This window comes from Melopsittacus undulatus, chromosome 3 (assembly GCF_012275295.1).
Source record: "Melopsittacus undulatus isolate bMelUnd1 chromosome 3, bMelUnd1.mat.Z, whole genome shotgun sequence".
In the NCBI taxonomy this organism is placed as follows: domain Eukaryota; kingdom Metazoa; phylum Chordata; class Aves; order Psittaciformes; family Psittaculidae; genus Melopsittacus; species Melopsittacus undulatus.
The window spans coordinates 32,171,286-32,190,535 of record NC_047529.1 but is presented as its reverse complement, the minus strand read 5'-3'; the positions used below and the strand labels follow the sequence as shown (position 1 = coordinate 32,190,535).

General features: G+C 36.4%; 1 protein-coding gene across 7 annotated transcripts in view; it reads right to left on the bottom strand.

The window, feature by feature from the left end:
* MYT1L (myelin transcription factor 1 like) overlaps positions 1-19,250 on the bottom strand; it is a 128,509-nt gene that overhangs the window by 80,840 nt on the left and 28,419 nt on the right. For 4 of the 7 annotated variants that reach the window (XM_034060522.1, XM_034060524.1, XM_034060527.1 and 1 more), the window contains exon 5: positions 2,055-3,026. In XM_034060522.1, the coding sequence (XP_033916413.1) occupies positions 2,055-3,026 (972 nt within the window). Of the gene's footprint in view, positions 1-2,048; positions 3,027-19,250 lie in introns of all 7 variants that reach the window. The other 3 variants (XM_034060520.1, XM_034060525.1, XM_034060523.1) reach the window with 1 other exon arrangement.

Below are 19,250 nucleotides of genomic sequence, written 5' to 3'. Positions count from 1 at the left end.
CATTGTTTCAGTGATCTCTGAAAGCAGAATTCCTGAAGTCAGGAGGTAGTTCTCACTGCAAATTTGTGTACCCAAAAAGTTTGCACTTAACCATACCATACATCTCTGCCACTAGCTCTCCTAGGAGTATTTGGAAGATAGTGTGGGAGGGGAGAACAAATGATACAAGTAAGAGTGTTATTTAAAGATTGTCTCAACAACTATCAGAATGTTTCCTATGGTTTTTTTGAGTAATGAAGGAATGTTTCTTTTTAGTTTCTTCCTTTATTAAAAAAAAAAAAACATAAGAGTGATCCACTCACAAAGTTTCTTGGTCCAAACTACCATAATATTTAGTTCTTGTCTGGCGTTTGGACCTATTATCAATTCTGCCTGAAGCTCCTAAGAGATAGGATGGTTCAAAGAAGCTCTAGAATTTACTGAAATAGGAAGTCCATTCTTTTGTTACTGCCAGAAATTATATGTAGACTTTTTGGAAACAGCAGATCTATATGCTTAAATGCTTTCCCAGGCATACATAGACTGGAAGGGCTGGACAATACCTGAGATATAAAAGCTCTTAAAAATTGACATTGGTTTGCCATGTTTTCTGAAGTTTTATTAGACACATATATTTAAAGGGAAATGTACCTACAACAGGTCATATGTGAACAACATTTAGCACAAAATCCACATGGCTATTGCAGTAATACACTAAATAAATAAAGTTGTCTTCCCCAAATACCCAACATTACTACAGCACTCACTGGAATATACATTTCTGTTTAAAATAAACAGAACTTTTCTAAAATACATTGCAGAAGAGTGTTTGATATGAGTAATTTGCATGTTTTTCTAAATCCCTGGTCATTACTTTAAGGTTTGCAAAAAAAGATCAAAACTTTTTTTGGACCAAGATGTTGTCTGCCTACCTGAATGTCACAGGCAGATCTTAGGGTATCACTTTTTCAAAACAGGTAGGTATAAAAAGGTGAAAAATGTCCACCATCTCAGTGGTAGAAAGGAAACCAAGTATTTTTACAACAAATACAAGTTAACGCCAGTCCCTGCTTAGCATCTCCCAAGAAATACCATGTCCTCAACTTCCACTAAAGTCAATGGGAATCAGGGGTGTTCAATGAGTCTCACGAGGTATTGACCACTTTATACGACACAGCCCTACATGTACAGATGTAGACAAGTTAAAGAGGGGTGTGGTAATATAAACACACCATCACTATCATAATCTGGTAAATTAAGTCATTCAAAAGGTAATATTTAATCTGTTCTTTTTTTTTTTTTCTTTTTCTTTTCTTTTTTTTTTTTTTTTTTTTTGCATTGAATTATAATCAAGGCAGCACCTTAACTGTTTCCACAATGGAATGAAACCAGTGAAGTGGAATGCACATAAGAAAGAAATTGCTATTGATCTCAGCCCAGGCCACACCATGCCTTGCATAGCAAATGGTTTTCATTACATTACTATCTTAAGATAATTAATGTGCAGTCACTGCCCCTATCTTATGTTATCGGTCATTCTGATACTATTCAATATCTATCAGGCAATTCTACATTTTAGATGGGAGAGGTTTCATCAATAACTGTCTTTTGATGATAATTTTGTAAGTTGTGATGCCACCTACCCAATCTAATCTGTAAAATAAGCACTTCATAGCTGATTGACTACCTGCTACTAAAGCCCCACTCTCCAGTGTAGTCTGCAACATAATTCTCTTCATGGCTTTTTAATTATTACTACAAAATATATTAAAAAATTGAGAAAAATCTTTGCCTCTTTCAACATGATCTCTTATTTGTTTTGTTTCCCTAAAAGTTCTTTTTTTTCAATTTGGCCAAATGATATTCGTATCATTTGTACATAATTCTAACACTGCAAGATTAATGCTTTTATAATTGCAGCATGATGCTATTGTACAATTATGTCATACTACTACAGTTTAAATAAATTTTCCATTTTGTGAAATTAACCATTTCAGATATCTATGCAAAACTTAACACATTAGCTCACACTTTCTCATGACATAACATACGGTATATAGAAATATTACCTTTACCATAATATGGCTTTTTGACATGGCCGTCACTGGGTTTAGGCTTCCTGTCATCTCCAGAAAGGTGTCTTGGAGACTGTTCCTCATATGATCTCATATTATCCCTCCTTCCAGCTTCCACTGCCATTTTTTCTCTCATGGCTTTTGCTCTCTCAGTTTCCAAAGCAATTGCTTTCTCAAGCAGGGTTAAGTTACCTTTTGTCATATCAAACACTTCTTCAGACCTATCTGAAGTAATAGAGGTGGTATCATCGTCTCTTTCATGACAACCATCCTCCTTTGCACAGCTAGAAAAAGTCCTAGATCTGGGGCTCAACTGTTCTTCAAGTCTCATTAGATTCATCATATCAGAGTAATTCCGGTCTGGTGTTCTTCCTTGGAAGTCATCTTCTTGCCTGACATGCTGACGAGTGTTCATGTTTTGCTGTTGATTTCTTTCCTGTGGGTTTGTCTCACTGAGTTTCCTAGCCAGATCAAAACACTGGTTCCTTAAGCACTCCAAACTGCTGAGACACACCTCTTCATCACTCTCCTCCACCATTTTTTCTGTAAGTCCATTGTTCACAGGCTTCCCTAGCATTACAAAGTTCATATTCCTATTATCTTGCTGTGAAGTACTGTCTGCATAATTTCTGTCATTAATGTTTTCTGAAAGCACTACACCGTGTCCTTGTGCTAATAATTTAAGGGAGTCCACTGTTTCCCTAACAACATCACTGTCTAAGTCTAAACTCAGCTCACTTTTCCGACCAATATTTTCATTTTTGTCACTATCATCTTCCAGACTATTAGATGTATTGCTGTTCATTTCTGATTCTGTCCTGGCTCTGTATGCTGCATCCTCTGCAATTTTGCCAAGATTTAACAATGACTTGGCCACCAGTTCATCGTAATTATCATACTCATCATTATTGTTATCGTCTTTTTCTGTGTCTTGCATTATTCGAGTATTGTGACAATTCATTTGATGGTCTTCTGCATAAAAAACAGAAACAAAGAAAGAAACAAAGAAAGAAAGAAAAAGGAAAAGAAAAAAGTGGCTACAATTGGAACTGTTGTTGCAATTGCATGGATAGAAAACAAACTGCATGTCAAATATCGTTAATCATACAGCAATTCTTTAACACTAAGGCCCATGTGAAGTTAATTTCTCTACAATCCATAAGGCTATTTTTGTTTATTTGCTATTCACATGAACTTATTTCACAAAACTGATAAGAAAAAAACCAATCAAAATGCTAATTACTACTACTGCTAAATATTATGGCATATATACTTATGTTTCTCCTTTTACTTATGTTTTTACAGTTTTATGGGGTTTATTGCAATCACATTCCTAATATGACATAATTGCCTATGTTTCCAACTTTTCTTACTCCTGTATGTCCTGTAAGTATAGTAGATGACAAAGGAGTGAGTACTATTGGATTTATTCTCTTACTGATGAACATAACTCACCAAAAGAGAAAGAATATACACGAAGCAGGAAATGGTCACTTTTTTAACACCATATATAGCCTTAGTACTAGATAACCAATGACTATGCAAAGATCAAAATGTCATTTTTACTTAGTGGATCCATCAGCAGAAATCAAAATCTCTCAGTTTAATTATGCAAACTGTGGAGAAGTAAGAATTTTACAAGAGCTGTTACATGAAAGGAAGACAGAAGCACTTGTATGCACAATATAATTTTAGGTAAATACGCTAGCCCAAATTATATGGTCATATATATGGTCATGTTATCTACAGTCCTGTATATTGTAAGATAATGGTGCACAGTTGCCACATCTTACTTTGCTTTGTTTTAGCAACTACTGAATAATAAAGGGATAACATAATAAAGATGGAGCCAATGTGAGGCCCTGAGGGTGAGATTCATTTCACGTAACTTTTGACATGAGCAAGGCAGACATCTACATCCATTTAAGCTATTTGATATTCCTGTTCTTAGTCAGTAAGAGAAGCAGACACTTTAAGGATACAGTCCACCTGATCTGATTAAAGTTTCACCTTGAAAATAAAATTAGTAAGTACTAGAAGTGCCTGTTTCTCTACATTGACAACAAAAGGACTCAGACTAGATGCCTACCTTAAGAATATCCATATTTGGTCAGATGAATATCATCCAAAGAGCATTTTTTGATCTCATGTTCACTAAGGAGTTATGTCATTCTTAGACCCATTCTTAAATCACATATACATTCATCATTATTTACTAATGAACGTCTCATAAATTACAATTTGATAATCAGCTACTCAAGCAGTATTTTAATGTCTTGCATCACAACTGGAAAAGAAAGTTCCTAAATCTGTCATTACATTGACATGCCAGGCCAATTTTTCAGCTGGTGCAAATTGAAAGAAGCCAGAACAGCTAGGACAATTAACACCTGTTCAAGAGCTAGTCCATCAACTTCTGATAGCAACTTTTCGGCTTAAATGTATTTTCAACACTAGTATACCTAAACACATAGCATTTTCTAAAGTGTGACTTTTACATTTTGGGTTAAACCAAAGTGGGAAATTTCAGGTAGTAGGTGGCTTGTATGCTAACATTTTGGTGACAGGAAATAATTTTTGATAAAAAGAATTTTTATGCCAGTGGACAAAATAGTAAATCAGAATTTAAAATACAAAGCTCAACAGCACAATAATTAATATTTCAGCCACAAGATAGTATTCTTTCTACACAGTGGTTAGGGATCCTGGGATGATAGTAGGCTGTAGTTAAGCAGCAGAACTGATAGATGACTGGGCTACATCTAGGATAAAAAAAAATTACTTTAATGGTAAAATACTATGTATAATATCTACTTGAATACAGAGGTAAAATAATTGTGAATGACATATGGTATTCTCATATGACAAGATATTCCAAGTCAATAGTGAGTTACCTATTTATCATTAAAGGTGGTTTTATTTTAGTTGCCTTTGTTCTCAAGGTAATAATAATTCATATCAGAGTATCAGATTTTAAATATAGAGGTAAGGGATGCCACTTGCACTTTGTATTTGAAAAATGTCCATCTTGAATGACCGCACAGAAGTATGCAGTTAAGGATTACTGGATAGTTTGTGCTATTTAAGAAGCAAACATTTTAATACACTGATAATTTTCTGAAATGACATGTGCAAACAAATCCCAAACTCATTTAAATGTTAAGGATAAAATCTGAAGCCAAGAAGATTTTTCAGTAGAAACTGCTACTTTTGTGGGGTGCTTCTTGTAACTACGTCTGATGGGCAGTCAGATGTAAAGAAGGAACATCGAAGTAATTAAATAAGCAGCAAGCTATAGCTCAAAAAATTTCCAGTGTCTTCAAGTTTAGGATATCTACAAGCACTGGTGAAATCAGCCCAAATCTAGCTCTAAAAGGATACTGAAACAAAGACAAGGAAAAATACGTATTTGAGAAAGTCATCCAGAGAATTGTGCAGGTACCCAGCGACTCTTCTAGGCCAACTTTTGCAATGTGAAAAGTTTCAGGGTTTTCTTTTTTAAAAAGTGGTTTTGTGTTTGTTTTTATATGAACAGGAGTCATATAAATGGTCACCAATGCAAGAACTATGTTATAGTTTGCCTCCACAACAGTGAAAAGACAAAATATGAATCACATGCTGTATGAGTAAATCCTTTTCAGTAGGTGAAGGTGCGTGAAAGCTGTAGCCATAATGTTTTTTATTCTGTTAGTTTGGTTATATCCTTTTCAGATCTCCTGCCCTTCCAATTCTAAAAAGAAGAAGCAAAAAAATGTGGTGGAGGAGAAGGCAGTGAAGAAGAGAAGCATGAATCCCAGATGAAAGTGGCAGGATATTTTAATCAAGTTTTATTCCTCCTTTTTCACTTTTTGGCCTTCTTTTGCATCTTCTTTCTTTAACAACTGTTTTGTTCATGTTTCTTATCTCCATGAAGCAGTTAATTTCAATGAAAAAGATATTTATGTATACTATGTCATCTCCTCAAAAACTGCCTGTTGGATACGAAGCCTGCTCTAGTGAAGCATCTATGTCACCTGTTTATTAAACCAAAATTTTTAGTGCTCAATTTTTGTGTATTACTTAAGGGCCTTCTGGAAAGTATGTTAACCTAGCAGCTCCATGTGAACCTGTATGCCTTTTCATTGATTCAGCTCTGCAAAATCTAATCTTGCTTTCGTTTCCCATTTCTATGATTCCTAATATTTAACCTCTAACTCAGTAACTATATTTGTACTCTGCTGTTTAATGGCTGATTGTTGAACATGCAGGACTAAAGCACCTGCTCTACTCTCTATGTAAGTCATAAGTTTTGTAACCATTGACCCACAGTATATTTGTTTAATTGGCGAAGAGGCTGAGTTTGTCTCAAAAAGACACAAGTTAGCCAGTTTATGTGAAGAGTGCACAAAGTTATCATATATCCTTTTACTGTTAGCTTTTGGGTTGCATGGACTAGGAATTTGCAACACAATTTTAAAAGATTATTTTAGTCCTCATTTGTGCAATACTATGACAATGTAGGTATTCTTCATTGCAAAATTTGTTCAACTCCCAGCAGATATAATAAATGACAGGAAAAGAATTACGTGAGGAGTATGCGGAATAACTATAAAAAGCTGGAAGACTTTAGCCATCTCAACAGAAGTGCACTCGTATTGTACTAAAAAAAAGTGAATAATTTGGTTTCTTATTCCACCTTTCATCCAAGGATCTCAAAGCACTTTACAAACATTATTTCAAAAAGCCTCACAACACCCCTGTGAGGTAGGTATTTTAATCCCATTTTACAGATGGGAAATTGAGACACAGAGAAGTTGAGTGACTCTTTCCATGTCATACCAGGAGTCACTGGACAATAATGACTACAGCCTCTACGTCCTTGATTATGTCCTCCCTTTGTTCCTATCACATCCATATTTACACTTTTTTTTTTTTTTTTTGGTGAAAGAAATGGCTTGCTGTTTTTAGTGCAGGGAGTCATGCAAAACAGCACCTTCTTTTTGAAAAAGAAAATGTACAGCATTTAGTTTGAGAGATTCTGCAGAGAGAGGCAATGATACTTCAGTTATAGCAGCTACCTTCCTACCAAAGCCCAAAGACTTCACAAACAAGACTTCCCAAATCTGTGGTCCATATATTCAATTACTCACTTTCTCCCAGGCACAGGAAAACATGACGGCTAATAAGCTGAACTTATATGTGGTCATACAAGCTTCCTGCCCAGACGGATGGTTTCATTATCCAGGCAGCACTGCCTGTTTTAAAATGCTTCACTGTTCTGGCTACCATCACTTGCCAACTCCTAAGTGCTCAGCATATGATACTACTGCACCACCATTTTTCTCCCTTGAAGCTGCAAAGTGAGGTGAATGCATCTCCTCATTACCATCTATGATAGCTGGCCTATGAGAAATACCTCTCAAGAAGATGCTAGCACAATTGAATCCCAAATATTAGAAAGTTACAGCATTGTATGAGGCAGGGGGTTGTTTGCACATTGCCTCCTCCTCTGGGAAAACCTTATGAGTAAGAAACTACAGAGCTGGAAAACTTAGAGCTCTCAACGACAACTCCACTTCATACCGGAGAAACAGAGAACACATGTAATTTTCCAAGTGCCTAAGCAAAGTCTCTAAAAGTCTGAACACTCCTATTTACACAGGAGTTTGATCGGAGCCCAAGCCTTTGAATATGCCTGTTTCAGAGACTAACTGAACACTGAAGCCGATGATGTGCAATTCTTTCTTCAATTCTGCAGAAGTTCCTGAAATTCTTTTATACCTTAAGTACTTTAGGTGAAGACCGAAGCAATTTAGCTTTACAGTACCTGATTTTTTTATGGACCTTATTTAATGAAAGTCACAAGAAAAAGATAACTGTTCACTAATTTACTTGATGCACTTTAATTATTCCATTATATCGAATTTTTTATTAATACTCCCCTTCAGCCTGCTATACCTGCTTATAATAGTTGTAACACTGGGATTTGTTGTTTAGACTCTCCTACAATAATTATAGTATTCAACTAATAACCAAAGCTCAAAGTAAAGTAGAGTAGAAATCATTAAGCACGACAAGGAAGGTCTGAGCTATAGAACATGGCACATCACAGCCTGATTCAGTATTATAAAGTAGGAGTGAGGACCACAGAGCAAGCCCATACAAACTTTTAAATTACTTTTAAATACTGTACATAATTTGCTGACTTACTGTGCTTTTTTATTTTCTTCCTTCCTACCCCCCCAGTTATATTTTGATCTTTTCACTTTTTATGGGTTCCATTTTTTATCTGGTTTTGCACACTGGAGAATTAAGTACTATTTTTTTACCCCTAGGGACTAAAAGGGATCCTTATAGACCTGAATTTCTTTCCTATCATGGAGTGACTGCTAACATATAAAAGCATTTCTTGTTTTTTTTCCCTCTTTACTATTAAAACAATTTTTAAATAGAAAAAAAACCAACTAATAAATTATTTTGGCATAGCAACTTTTTTAAAATTTAGTTTTCTGTACAAATCAGTGTATTCTCATCAAAATGCACAAGTGTTTGTATGTAATCATTGTCCTGAAATGCTTATTTTTTTCTTTGCTTATGCCATTCTTACGACCCGTTATTATGCTTCCATGTCATACCTGCATGAATAGCATCTTAATCTCTACAGATGTTCACATAAAGTATTGGAAGAATATAGATGGTTTTACTTGGATTATTCTTATTAATATCACAGAATCAGTCAGGAATTTAGGTAAGGAGAGAAAACATCAGATAATCCAGATGAATGAGGTTGCAATGTATTTTTAAAAATTAGGTCATTTCTATTTATCCAAGTTTTCCCACCCTATGTCCCTGTGAGCTACCTGTATCAGTACAGTTTTGAAGAAGATCTGAAGATATCAGACAACTACTCTGACAAGACTATGACTGTGGTAATTTTGCTTCAAGTGACAGGCAAATGTTCTAGGTTCCGACTTAAGCTGATATACTCCATTTAAGCTTTTGTCTTTTCACCACAAGGTGCTATTTGCCATTTTTTTAATCTTAGAGTATCTCACATGCCATCTACATTACACTGGTGCATGACATCATGGAGTAGCTGAGGTTAGAAGAGACCTCTGCAGCCTATCTGGTCCAACCCTTGCTCAAAAAAAGGACCAGCTTGGAGCAGATTCTCAGGGACTTGTCCTGTCAGTCCATTTTTGTCTAGGATGGAGACACCACAGCATCTCTGGAAAATATGTTCATAACTGATGACCCGCATGGTAAGTGATGGTGAAAAATTCCTTCCTTATTTCTTAATGGTATTTCTTTTGCTACAGCTTGTGCCTGATACCACCTATTCTGTTACTGAACACATCCATTTTCCCTCTACCATCCATCTAAGTAGCTGAAGGTCACTGTAAGATCTCCCCATGGCCTTTTCTTCCTCAAGTGAACAAATTCTTTTTATCAATCTCTCTTTGTACATCATGTGCTCCAGCTTTATTGATCTTGGTTGTTCCCCAATGGACCCCAGTCTTTCAAGGCTTTCTTGCACTGATGAGCCCAAAACTGGATCTATGTTCCACATACAACAGTGTAAATGCTGAATAAAGGGGAATAATCACTTCCCACAACCTTCTGTTTACAATCTCCAGTCATTTCATCCTGACAGCCAAACACTATTTCCAAAAAGTCAAAAGGCAGTGAATATGCTGAGGATTCACTACAGAAGGAGCAGGAAATACTTTCAGTTAGCTACAAGCATCCTTGCAGTAGATAAGATCCCTGCTTGGTATGAAGTCTGCTTGTTTGGATTGCAGTATCTGCAATATTTGATATGAAGGCATATGTTTAGGTTTGAGAAGGAACTTGCTGTGATCAGAAGAGGATATGCTGGGTTTACAAGAGCAATACAATTTCGCCAGTCATTCCCATCTGGTCCATGCTTCTTTGAGAACTAAGTTCAGGCAGCCCTTAACTGTTTTAACCTGACTTCTGTCTGGGTAGATAATGAGACAGATTTAGCTGATGACTGGTATTCATATCATCCTACCTTTTCTCCCCAGGAAGTCTGTATGAGGGAGGGGAGATATTCTCTCTCATAGCCCTACAATGACTCAGTGAAGTATGGCAGTTTCTTGCTTTCTCTCAGGATTCCACAGCTCAGCAGGGCAGCAGGCAATGAGGAATCCAGAGCTCTTCTCCAGATACTGTGATACAGCAGGGACACAGCAGGGGAGCAGAGGACCAGCTGCACCCATGGGTGAACACCCACTCAGCTCTTGATATGGAGCTTCTCATGCGGCTACTCCAAAGGCTGCTTAGGAGACAGTGACCCCTATCTATACGCCTCTCCATGATCATTGCTTTAGAAAGAATGCAGCCTGAAGAACACATTCTCAGTTCACTAAGTAACATTTTCTTTTTCACATACAAATCTCTGTGAAAGCCATTTTGGAAACTGTTACTATAGGGATAAAGAATCTCTTTTTCTTGTTTTTCAGCTCAGGCCTCTGACTCAACGCAGATGTCCACATTGAACATGTCTCCATATGAACTAGACATCTAGATTAGGCAGTGGACAAACCATACATCCTGGAATGTGATTCATTTAATCCTAAAGTGTCTAAAGCGGTTTTACTGAATTATTCCCTAAAAGTGAATATTTATTTTGAATGGTTCTAAATTAAATTAATAGGATCAATCCTATCCCAATTGCTTTTACTCAAAACTTTCAAACTGATCCTTGCTGAACAATATCTTTAGTATAACACAGTAGGAATTGCAGGGAGGAAGAAATAATGAAGCTACCCAAAAGGAGCTGTCTTTAGGTGAAAAGTTATATAGGGAAAGATTGGTGTGGATGGGATATTATGGGTGTTTTCAATGGGATAGATACTAGAGTTACATGGAGAGAGTTATATATTACTGGATGTGTTTGATCTCCATTGAAAGTTTAATTACTTATTTTTAGTTGTGTTTGATTATCAAAGGAAGCCTATTTGTGCTTTGATAATAATCTGACCTGACTGGCAGAGGGGACAGAGGCACACATGACTGATGTTTCTAGAGGATGAGAGAACTGCTAAATATAATATTGTTGAAGTGTCTTTTTCCTGTCATTCTATTCCCTCAATGAATTTGGTGCCAAAGGATCTGGAAGGACAAAGAGTTCTATGTGCATGAGTTCCAGACTTCACCTGAAATGTAAACCTTTTTGTTAGGAGGTTTGTTCCTGTTTTCCTTATTCTGTCATTTGGCTTCTTCATACACATTTCACTCAGTCCCCATCTTTTTGTGACAGGAAAGGCTGAGCAATACTCCACAGAATAAGGTAAAAGTGAATACAAAGGTGCTTTGCCTATTTGATTATAGCCATTCTGTAATAAACGAGCTGTGGACAGAACTGCAGACCAAGCAGTGGCATATGATTATTCATACCACTATACTTTTAGTGAAGCCCTGGAATTATTTTCATTTGAGTGAAATAACATCCTTCCAGAAGTGTCCAGACACAGTTCAAAGATGCTGCTTAGGGACCATTCCCAAGGAGTTTGAATTTGGTGATCCTGTTTTGGAAGGTGGACTCAATCCACGCAACTGTTGAACTCAAATGAGTGGAGTATGGTGTATTTTATTCACCCACATAGATGTAGTCTTTAATTACTGTGATTGAAGAGACAGAGAAGAAGGCAGGAGAATCTGTAAGCTGGGATCTGTAGAATGCCTACTGTTAGCCGTAGCTTCAGAAGGAATGAGTAAAGCAAATAGGAACCAATACTTTTAGCAATACTACTCCAGTCAGTAACTACCAAAAATACCATGGACCTCAAGAAATAGAAAATGGTGCAGCTAGCTCTTAAGCTACCTACAAAGAGTCTTTATTTTTTTTTCTGTTTATTTGCCTTCTATATTACATGTACAGATGGCCTATGTGTTTGGAAATGTCTAAGAAGGAGATCAGAGTACTAGAGACATGTCAAATGCAGGAAATGTATGCTATGGTAACGGATCTAAAAAACCTTTTTCTGTCACTACTGCATCTGCTAAGATATTTCCAGTGAGGCTGTTCCAACTACCTGTCCACCTAAAGAACATAGAGTGCCACCACTTTAGAAACTGTCAGTTCCTCTGTGAGGGATTTCCCACTGCTGTTCAGATCTGCACTGTAATATCTGCCCTAATGATCAAACTTTGTATCTCATAAAAGGAAAACTTTTGCTGAACAAATGTAACCACCTACATATTTACATATATTTCTATATATTTCTGACTAAAAATATACCTACATGCTATGATGGCAGTGACTTTGTAGCTAGCCTGAGAGTGCCTAAATAGTGTCACACAATCTCACTGCACAACATCTCTGCTGGAACCCTTACTCCAATTAGCCTCACAGAGACAACAAGCTGCAAAGTGGATCAACCAAACAAGTAACCACAATAGCCAGTTTTCCAAAATACACAAACACACATAGATACAGAGATAATCTTACACTCTATGAAACTAAAACCTGAGTTTGAGTCTGGTCTCAGGATGGTTGGAAGTTGTCCTGCTGGGGTTCACTGATGAAAGTAATATGCATGACATAAAGTCAATACCCATACCTCTGCCTGAAATGATTTTTGGTTTCATTTTTTTCTTCAAATATTCATCAGTTGATTCATACTGAAACCATCTTAAATATTGTTCACTTTCAATTGCACTTTGTATGATTATTTTTTAGTCTCTAGTCTCATTAACTTAAATTTCTGCACACTGAAGTATCTGAGCTACTTAACAGACAATGGCATCAACCTACCCAAGACTAACTTTTCCTCTCTCTCCCTTTGTCTGCTGCTGTGCTATGTTTTAGGATTCAAAATTATTTTATTAAATGGAACTTCATCAAATCTGTTCCTAAAACTCAGATAAACTGTGTGCATCATATTCACACTTCCTATCTTCTCAGTGATGTGCAATTTGTGTATTTCAAGCAAAAAAATATTTGCCAAAGGACAATTGTTCTTTCTTTTATGAATACATTGCTATTGCTTTTTATTACCTTTCCAATGTTAACAGTTCTATGATTCTATGACTTCTAAATAGTAATTTTATTTCACTGCTGTTTGTATCTTCTGCACAGATCAAACAAAGTTTCATAATACGAGTTTTCCATATTATAAAAAGTCTCAGGGAGTGTACAGTTATTGGTTGGGTTTTTAAAAGTGCTCTGCATGTGCCTAGTTATGACTCTCCTAATAAGATTCCATCAGTGTAGCATAAAGACACAGTAAGTTATATCACACCATGAACTGAAGGTTCTGCTTAATGAAGATTCTAGACTGCATCTTTCACATCCTTTTCATTACCTGCTGTCCAGAAGAAATCATAACAGCATGTTTCACTTGCTCTCTGTAGTAATCCCATGCTGACCTACCAGTCATTTTTTTTATGTCCTTCTGCATTCTTTTCTCTGCCCTCCCTTTTTCCCCCGCTAAGTCCTATACTCCCTTTTACACTTGGAACTTACGGTTTCCAATTCTGTGTCAGAAGACCCTCTGGTCATTGAATCAAATTTGTTCTTAAACTCATCTTTAATGGGCATTTCAACATGAATCACTTACTTAAAAATATATCTTATAAATAGCAGAAGCAATTTCTATACCACTTTCATATTGGAATTCTCATGTGGCATGTTGTATAGAAAGGAACAGTCCTATTTCTATTTCTCTTGTCAATACAACTACATCTATGCTCACCTGTGGTTTCAACCTAGGAAACATCTAAACTCTAACACTGGTCAACTGTTCAAGGCTCTGCTTCTATGTGTACCAAAACAGCTTCAACCTTAAGAAGCTCTTCACCTATCTACCACTTAAGCCTTGAAGGATTCTAGACATTGGGTGTTTTCACACAGAAGTTCCCAGAAACATCTAATCCAATAGGTATGCTCTAACACACACCTGAAAGAAAAAGGCTTTCCATAAAGTGTTGCTCTGATTGCCTTGCTTTAATTTGTAGCCAAGGGAAAAAGTTCTGTTCCCTTCATTTCCCCGCTCATCCCCACCCATCAATCTCACACGTAAAATGCATTGTTTAGTAGGTCACTTGCTAAAGAACTGGAAGACTAAGAGTAAAAGCTCTTAGTTTTAGTGGATTCAATAACATATATCCCCAAAAAGTTCACTAGTCGCCCCAATAAAAGGTAAACTGATTACATGCTCCACTAGCAACAAGAAAACATAAGAGTAGCATAAGATGCAGGTGTTGGGTTTAGGTGGGTTTTTTACGCTATTTGGGTCATGAAAAAATATACCATCTTTATTATACATATTATACAAGTGTATTTGGCTAAAAGAGGGGAATGTAGTGTCTGATCCCTGCTCCCAGGACTGATTTCGTAGCCTAATATTAAGCAGTCAATTCACAAAATGCTTAGAGTGTCCTTGGAGCAAAGACAGTAACCCAGCATGTCCCTCTTTCCCAGAAGAATGACCCCAGAAGAATGACCCCCTTAACATCCTTTACCAAACCCTGTGAAGTGGTTTCTTTCCTAGCATTAGTCCTCTTCATCTTCCACTAAGTTATTTCACCTTCTTTACCTTCCAGATTGCTACTGGTAGCTCCCCCAGTCAAAAAATGTCTGTAAAATACATTAATTCACAGAAAGGAAAGTATTTCTCATGGTATTAAAAGGACTATGTCATATGTGATACAGGTAACAAAAGAACAAGACAGAATAGTTCTGAGAACTGTAAAATACAAAAGAAATGCTTCTATAATCAAATAAGTAATAAAAGTATTCAGTATTACATATGTATGCTGATTATACATCAGTGGTTTTATTTCAAAAGAATGCTTTGTTGTTGTTTATATATTTCAGTAAACCAAAATTTCTGTGACTTGAGGCATTCGCCAAGACTGCAAATTTGATTCATGAAAATAGATATGAATCAGAAGAAATGATCAATCCAATCTGGAATTTTATTTAATTTCATGTTATTATCTCCTGAAGAAACTGCATTAGTGGAAAATTAACTCCTACAGCTACCAAACAAGGTCCTTTGCTTTTCAGGGTCAAAAGTTGCCATTTGTGTTCACTCTTTCAGGACAAAAATGGTAAGCCTGGCAGGAATTATAAAATGAATAGGGTGATCAAAATTTGTCCTTAGAGCAGCACTCTAAACACAAGAGGAAAAATAGGAACCTCTAACACTGACCAAGGAAACTTATTTTTAAGAATCATTACCCCTGTAGTGTCAAGAAGGTTTCATACAGAGTCTGTGGTCACTGTGTAAACTTTGTGCAATCTCTGAAGTAGTACTGTGAAAGGCAAAGGAATTCAAAGAGAGAACATAAAGAGTTTGGTTTTGCACAACCTGTGAATGTTTCCAGAAATGCCATATACCAGATATGAGACTTTCAATAACAACATCAGGTTGTTATGTCTGCAAATAAAGCACTACAGCACATAACCAAATAGGTTCTTGGCACAGTTGTGCCAAAACCGGATCATTGGTAGTGAAGTAGTTACAGAGAGTCTGAGTGAGAACAGGAATACAGTTCTAAGGCTACAGCACCTGCTTTGAATTTCTTCTTCTATCTATCTTATTACAGCAATAATTAATTTTACTGCATGATCTTGCCAGAGTACAAATGAAAGAGGCAAAACCAAGGATCCATTTAGCATTTATCTGCAGGCTGAAGGATGCAATGGAAATACAGAAATGGCAACCTCTACATAGTCTGTTCTTGAGGATTGTAATCTGTGAAAATCCAAAACAGCACTGCTGAGATACATGGTTCCCTTCCAGACCTACTGCTCTGGCAAGACTACAGAAAGGTTCAGTCACACATAAGCTCTGAAACCGTGTGACATTACAATGGGTCCGATATCTCAAGTTCAGCTAACACTGAAGGAAAGGGTTAGTGGATTAAAAGCACAAGCAAGCAACCCCATGCCATGTAAAACAGATTCAGAAGGAAGCAGCATTAAAATCAGATGTGGTGCTGAATGTATTCCATGATGTCCTTACTATTGCTTTCAGTTCAGACTCTGAACTCCTTAAGCACTGCAATGTCCTCTACAGAATTTCAGCTTGTGTCAACAGAAGTTGTGTATGGCAGAGGTCTACCATCCGTCTCATCAAAGGTGAATAAATTCTTTACACTGCATAAAGCTATAATTGAATCATTTGCTCTTGAAGGATCAGATATTTCACATTATAATTTAAGGCCTTTTATTCGTAGGGAATGAACTAAATGTGCAAACCTCTACATCAGAAATATATTTAAGTACATTCCTAACTTTAAGCATTAAAATAAAGAGGGCTCCTAACTGCTTGAAGTCACACGTAAGTTTCTGGACACAACCTGGAAGGTTTACTGAGCTTCTGTGTTAAACATTCACACAGAAGGAGACCTTACAAATTAGATCTTCAAGGGGAGGAAAATTTAGGTAATACGTGGGCAAAACTACGTCACACAAATGTAACTATTGACATGAAGTTATTCTTGACTTGTCCTGATGTAAACAAGCTCAGTATCAGGACCAATCTCACTCTAGAGAATTAAAAAATAATGTTTAATGCTCTTAAAAAAATATACTGTCTGTGTGCAGCAAATAGAAAATACCTTGAGCACAGAACACAGCAGCAAATTTCCTAGCTAGCACCACAGTCATGTTTAAGCAATCCACCAACCAACCAACCACAAATAGCAACATTTGTAATAAATAGATCTGAACTTCTTACACGAGAAATAGAAATATCCAGAAGGTATTTAGCTGTTTCGCCCCTCTACTGCACAACCTTGAGCTTTCCAGCTCAGAACTACATGTTCCAATTCTTCATGCAAGTCAAGGAAAAAAACCAAACATACTACCAGATTTTTAAGAACAGTCCTACAACTTAAACAAATGTGAAAATGGGTAGAACACCTATCTTGAGGTCCATGTGGTAGCTTTAATTCATTTTAAAAGTAAACTGCAACAGTTTTTTAGACATCATCTGTGATGGATTTGATTAATGTATCAAATTTTCTCAGGTCTGCAATCAGCCTAACTCTTCCTGCCCCTGGCAGATTATGAAATACCTGGAGTACAAGCCATCTTGTAAGTCTTCATGTGATATGAGTTAAATTGTGGCTTAGAACATTTGTTCCGGAGCTCCTCCAATGAAGACTTCTTTCTATAACAGAAAAGCTTTGTGAAACAGTCTTTGGGACCCAACTACCCAAAATGAGCTCTTCTCAGGAGAAACGACTTCAGTTTGCCTTACAAATCAAATGCATCCTTCATATTTCAACCCATAGACTCTCAGAAGCAGTATCACAACAGAGATGGGGCACTCCAAAAGCAGCCATTTCTCCTACTCCTTCCCATTCATATTGCAATTTAAAGGCTAGGTTATTGTAACACAAGTCATCTATCTCCCCTTTCTTTCTGGGATATAAGGGAAACTGGAAAGATTTATCTTTCCTGTAGTGCTGGTGCTGAACATAAGGGTTTCTCGTCTGTTCGTAGATAGATGGATAGATACCTGTTCTTTAAAGAGATCCAATGCATTTAATGAAAATTCAAAGAGAATATTGTGGCCACTGCTTGGGAATTTAAAGCATTAATATTGCTTCATTGGTTCATAATATTAAGCATTTACACATTAATATTGGTTCAATATTAATCAATATTGATTCTGTGTAGAAATACAAGCACAGAATTGGGGATTCATCTTAAAACATTTGTTTGTTGTTTTTTTATTATTTTATTTCAAATTGGTATTTTGAGATATATAGGAGTGTTTCTTTAGGATACCTTTGTATTTTCCAAGTCCTTTAGTCTATCAGTGATGAGGCTATAAAGACATGATTTAAAAAAACGTCAGGATGGTTTCAGCGAATGTCCAAGTGTTTTCCGTAAGAACTGTATACCTACATTACCTGTATATTACAGATATCCTCTCAGAATCTAATAAAAAATTAACTGTCTTTTAACAAAAAGTATGGGCAATGAGATGTCAGTAAGGTACTCGAGTTTCCCAGGATTCACCCTTTTCTAATAGAAAACTGTATTTGGTCTAAGAAGAGGTAAAATACCTTACCTTCTTCCTCTCTCCCTTTCCACCACATCAGCTCCTGCCTCTGTAGTCGTACACTGGCTGACAGAATTCTTCTGTCACAGATACTTATGATTTTAACTGTTTTGTCCACCTAGACTATAGTTATGGAAATTTTCTGAACAGCATACTTACAGCATAATTGACAAACTTTTATGAGAACTGTGCAGAGACATCCTAGCAGTCTTTGTAGAATTTTGTTTCTGAATATAGAAACACTTAAGTCACATTCAGACTTCCTGCTAATGTGACATAAAGGTAGATGGTGGTTTACTACAATATCTATAATACAGTGGGCAGCAAGTGATTGAGAAAACTAAATTCAGAGCTGACAGACCTAATTTTCCCATATAGTCAATAGAGAAAGGCAGGTGCCATATTCAGACTATGTAGTTTTATAATCCCTAACTCCAATTGCACTTTGTTTCCCTGGAAAACCAACAGTCCAAATTCCACCAGAGCTGCTTAAAACCAGAAGAAAGCAAAATGTCAGAATCCCTACTGAAACCAATAGGAAATAAACTACCTAAACCCCCCAGATTTATTGATTAGGTTCTAGATCCCACTAGGAACAAGCTGCTATCACTTTCTACTGCTTGCCATAGACATAAGGAACTCCATACTACCTTCCTCAATAATTGCTAGAAACCGTTTCTTGCAAATCAGTTGTGCTTTTAAATGGGATTGTTGCATAGCGATTACTATGTTGATTCTCAAAAGATCATGGTTTTCGGTTTCTTTTTTTTTTAAGAAAATTCTATTATCACTTTTCCTATTTCATAAGGATTTTTTCTTAATGACCAGTATTTTACATAGAACATATATATATATTTATTGATGTACATGTGTATTATTACTGGAATAGCATGGGATGTTATGAACAACTTGACCTATGTTAAGTTTTAATTCCATATAATATGCAGAGAAGCTAATATGGATACTTCCGTAAACTTTTTGCAGTTCTTAACCACAGCCTACTATATATGGAAGGAAAGCAGTCAAAAAGCAATGTCAGCCTTTGTTGATTGATTAGGACCACTAACTGCATGTGTAACTGTTGGAATAAGTAAACCACTGTGTTTCATTATGATAGTAAAAGTAAACCAAGTATGAAGCCTGCTGGCTTGCCAGAAGCAATTTT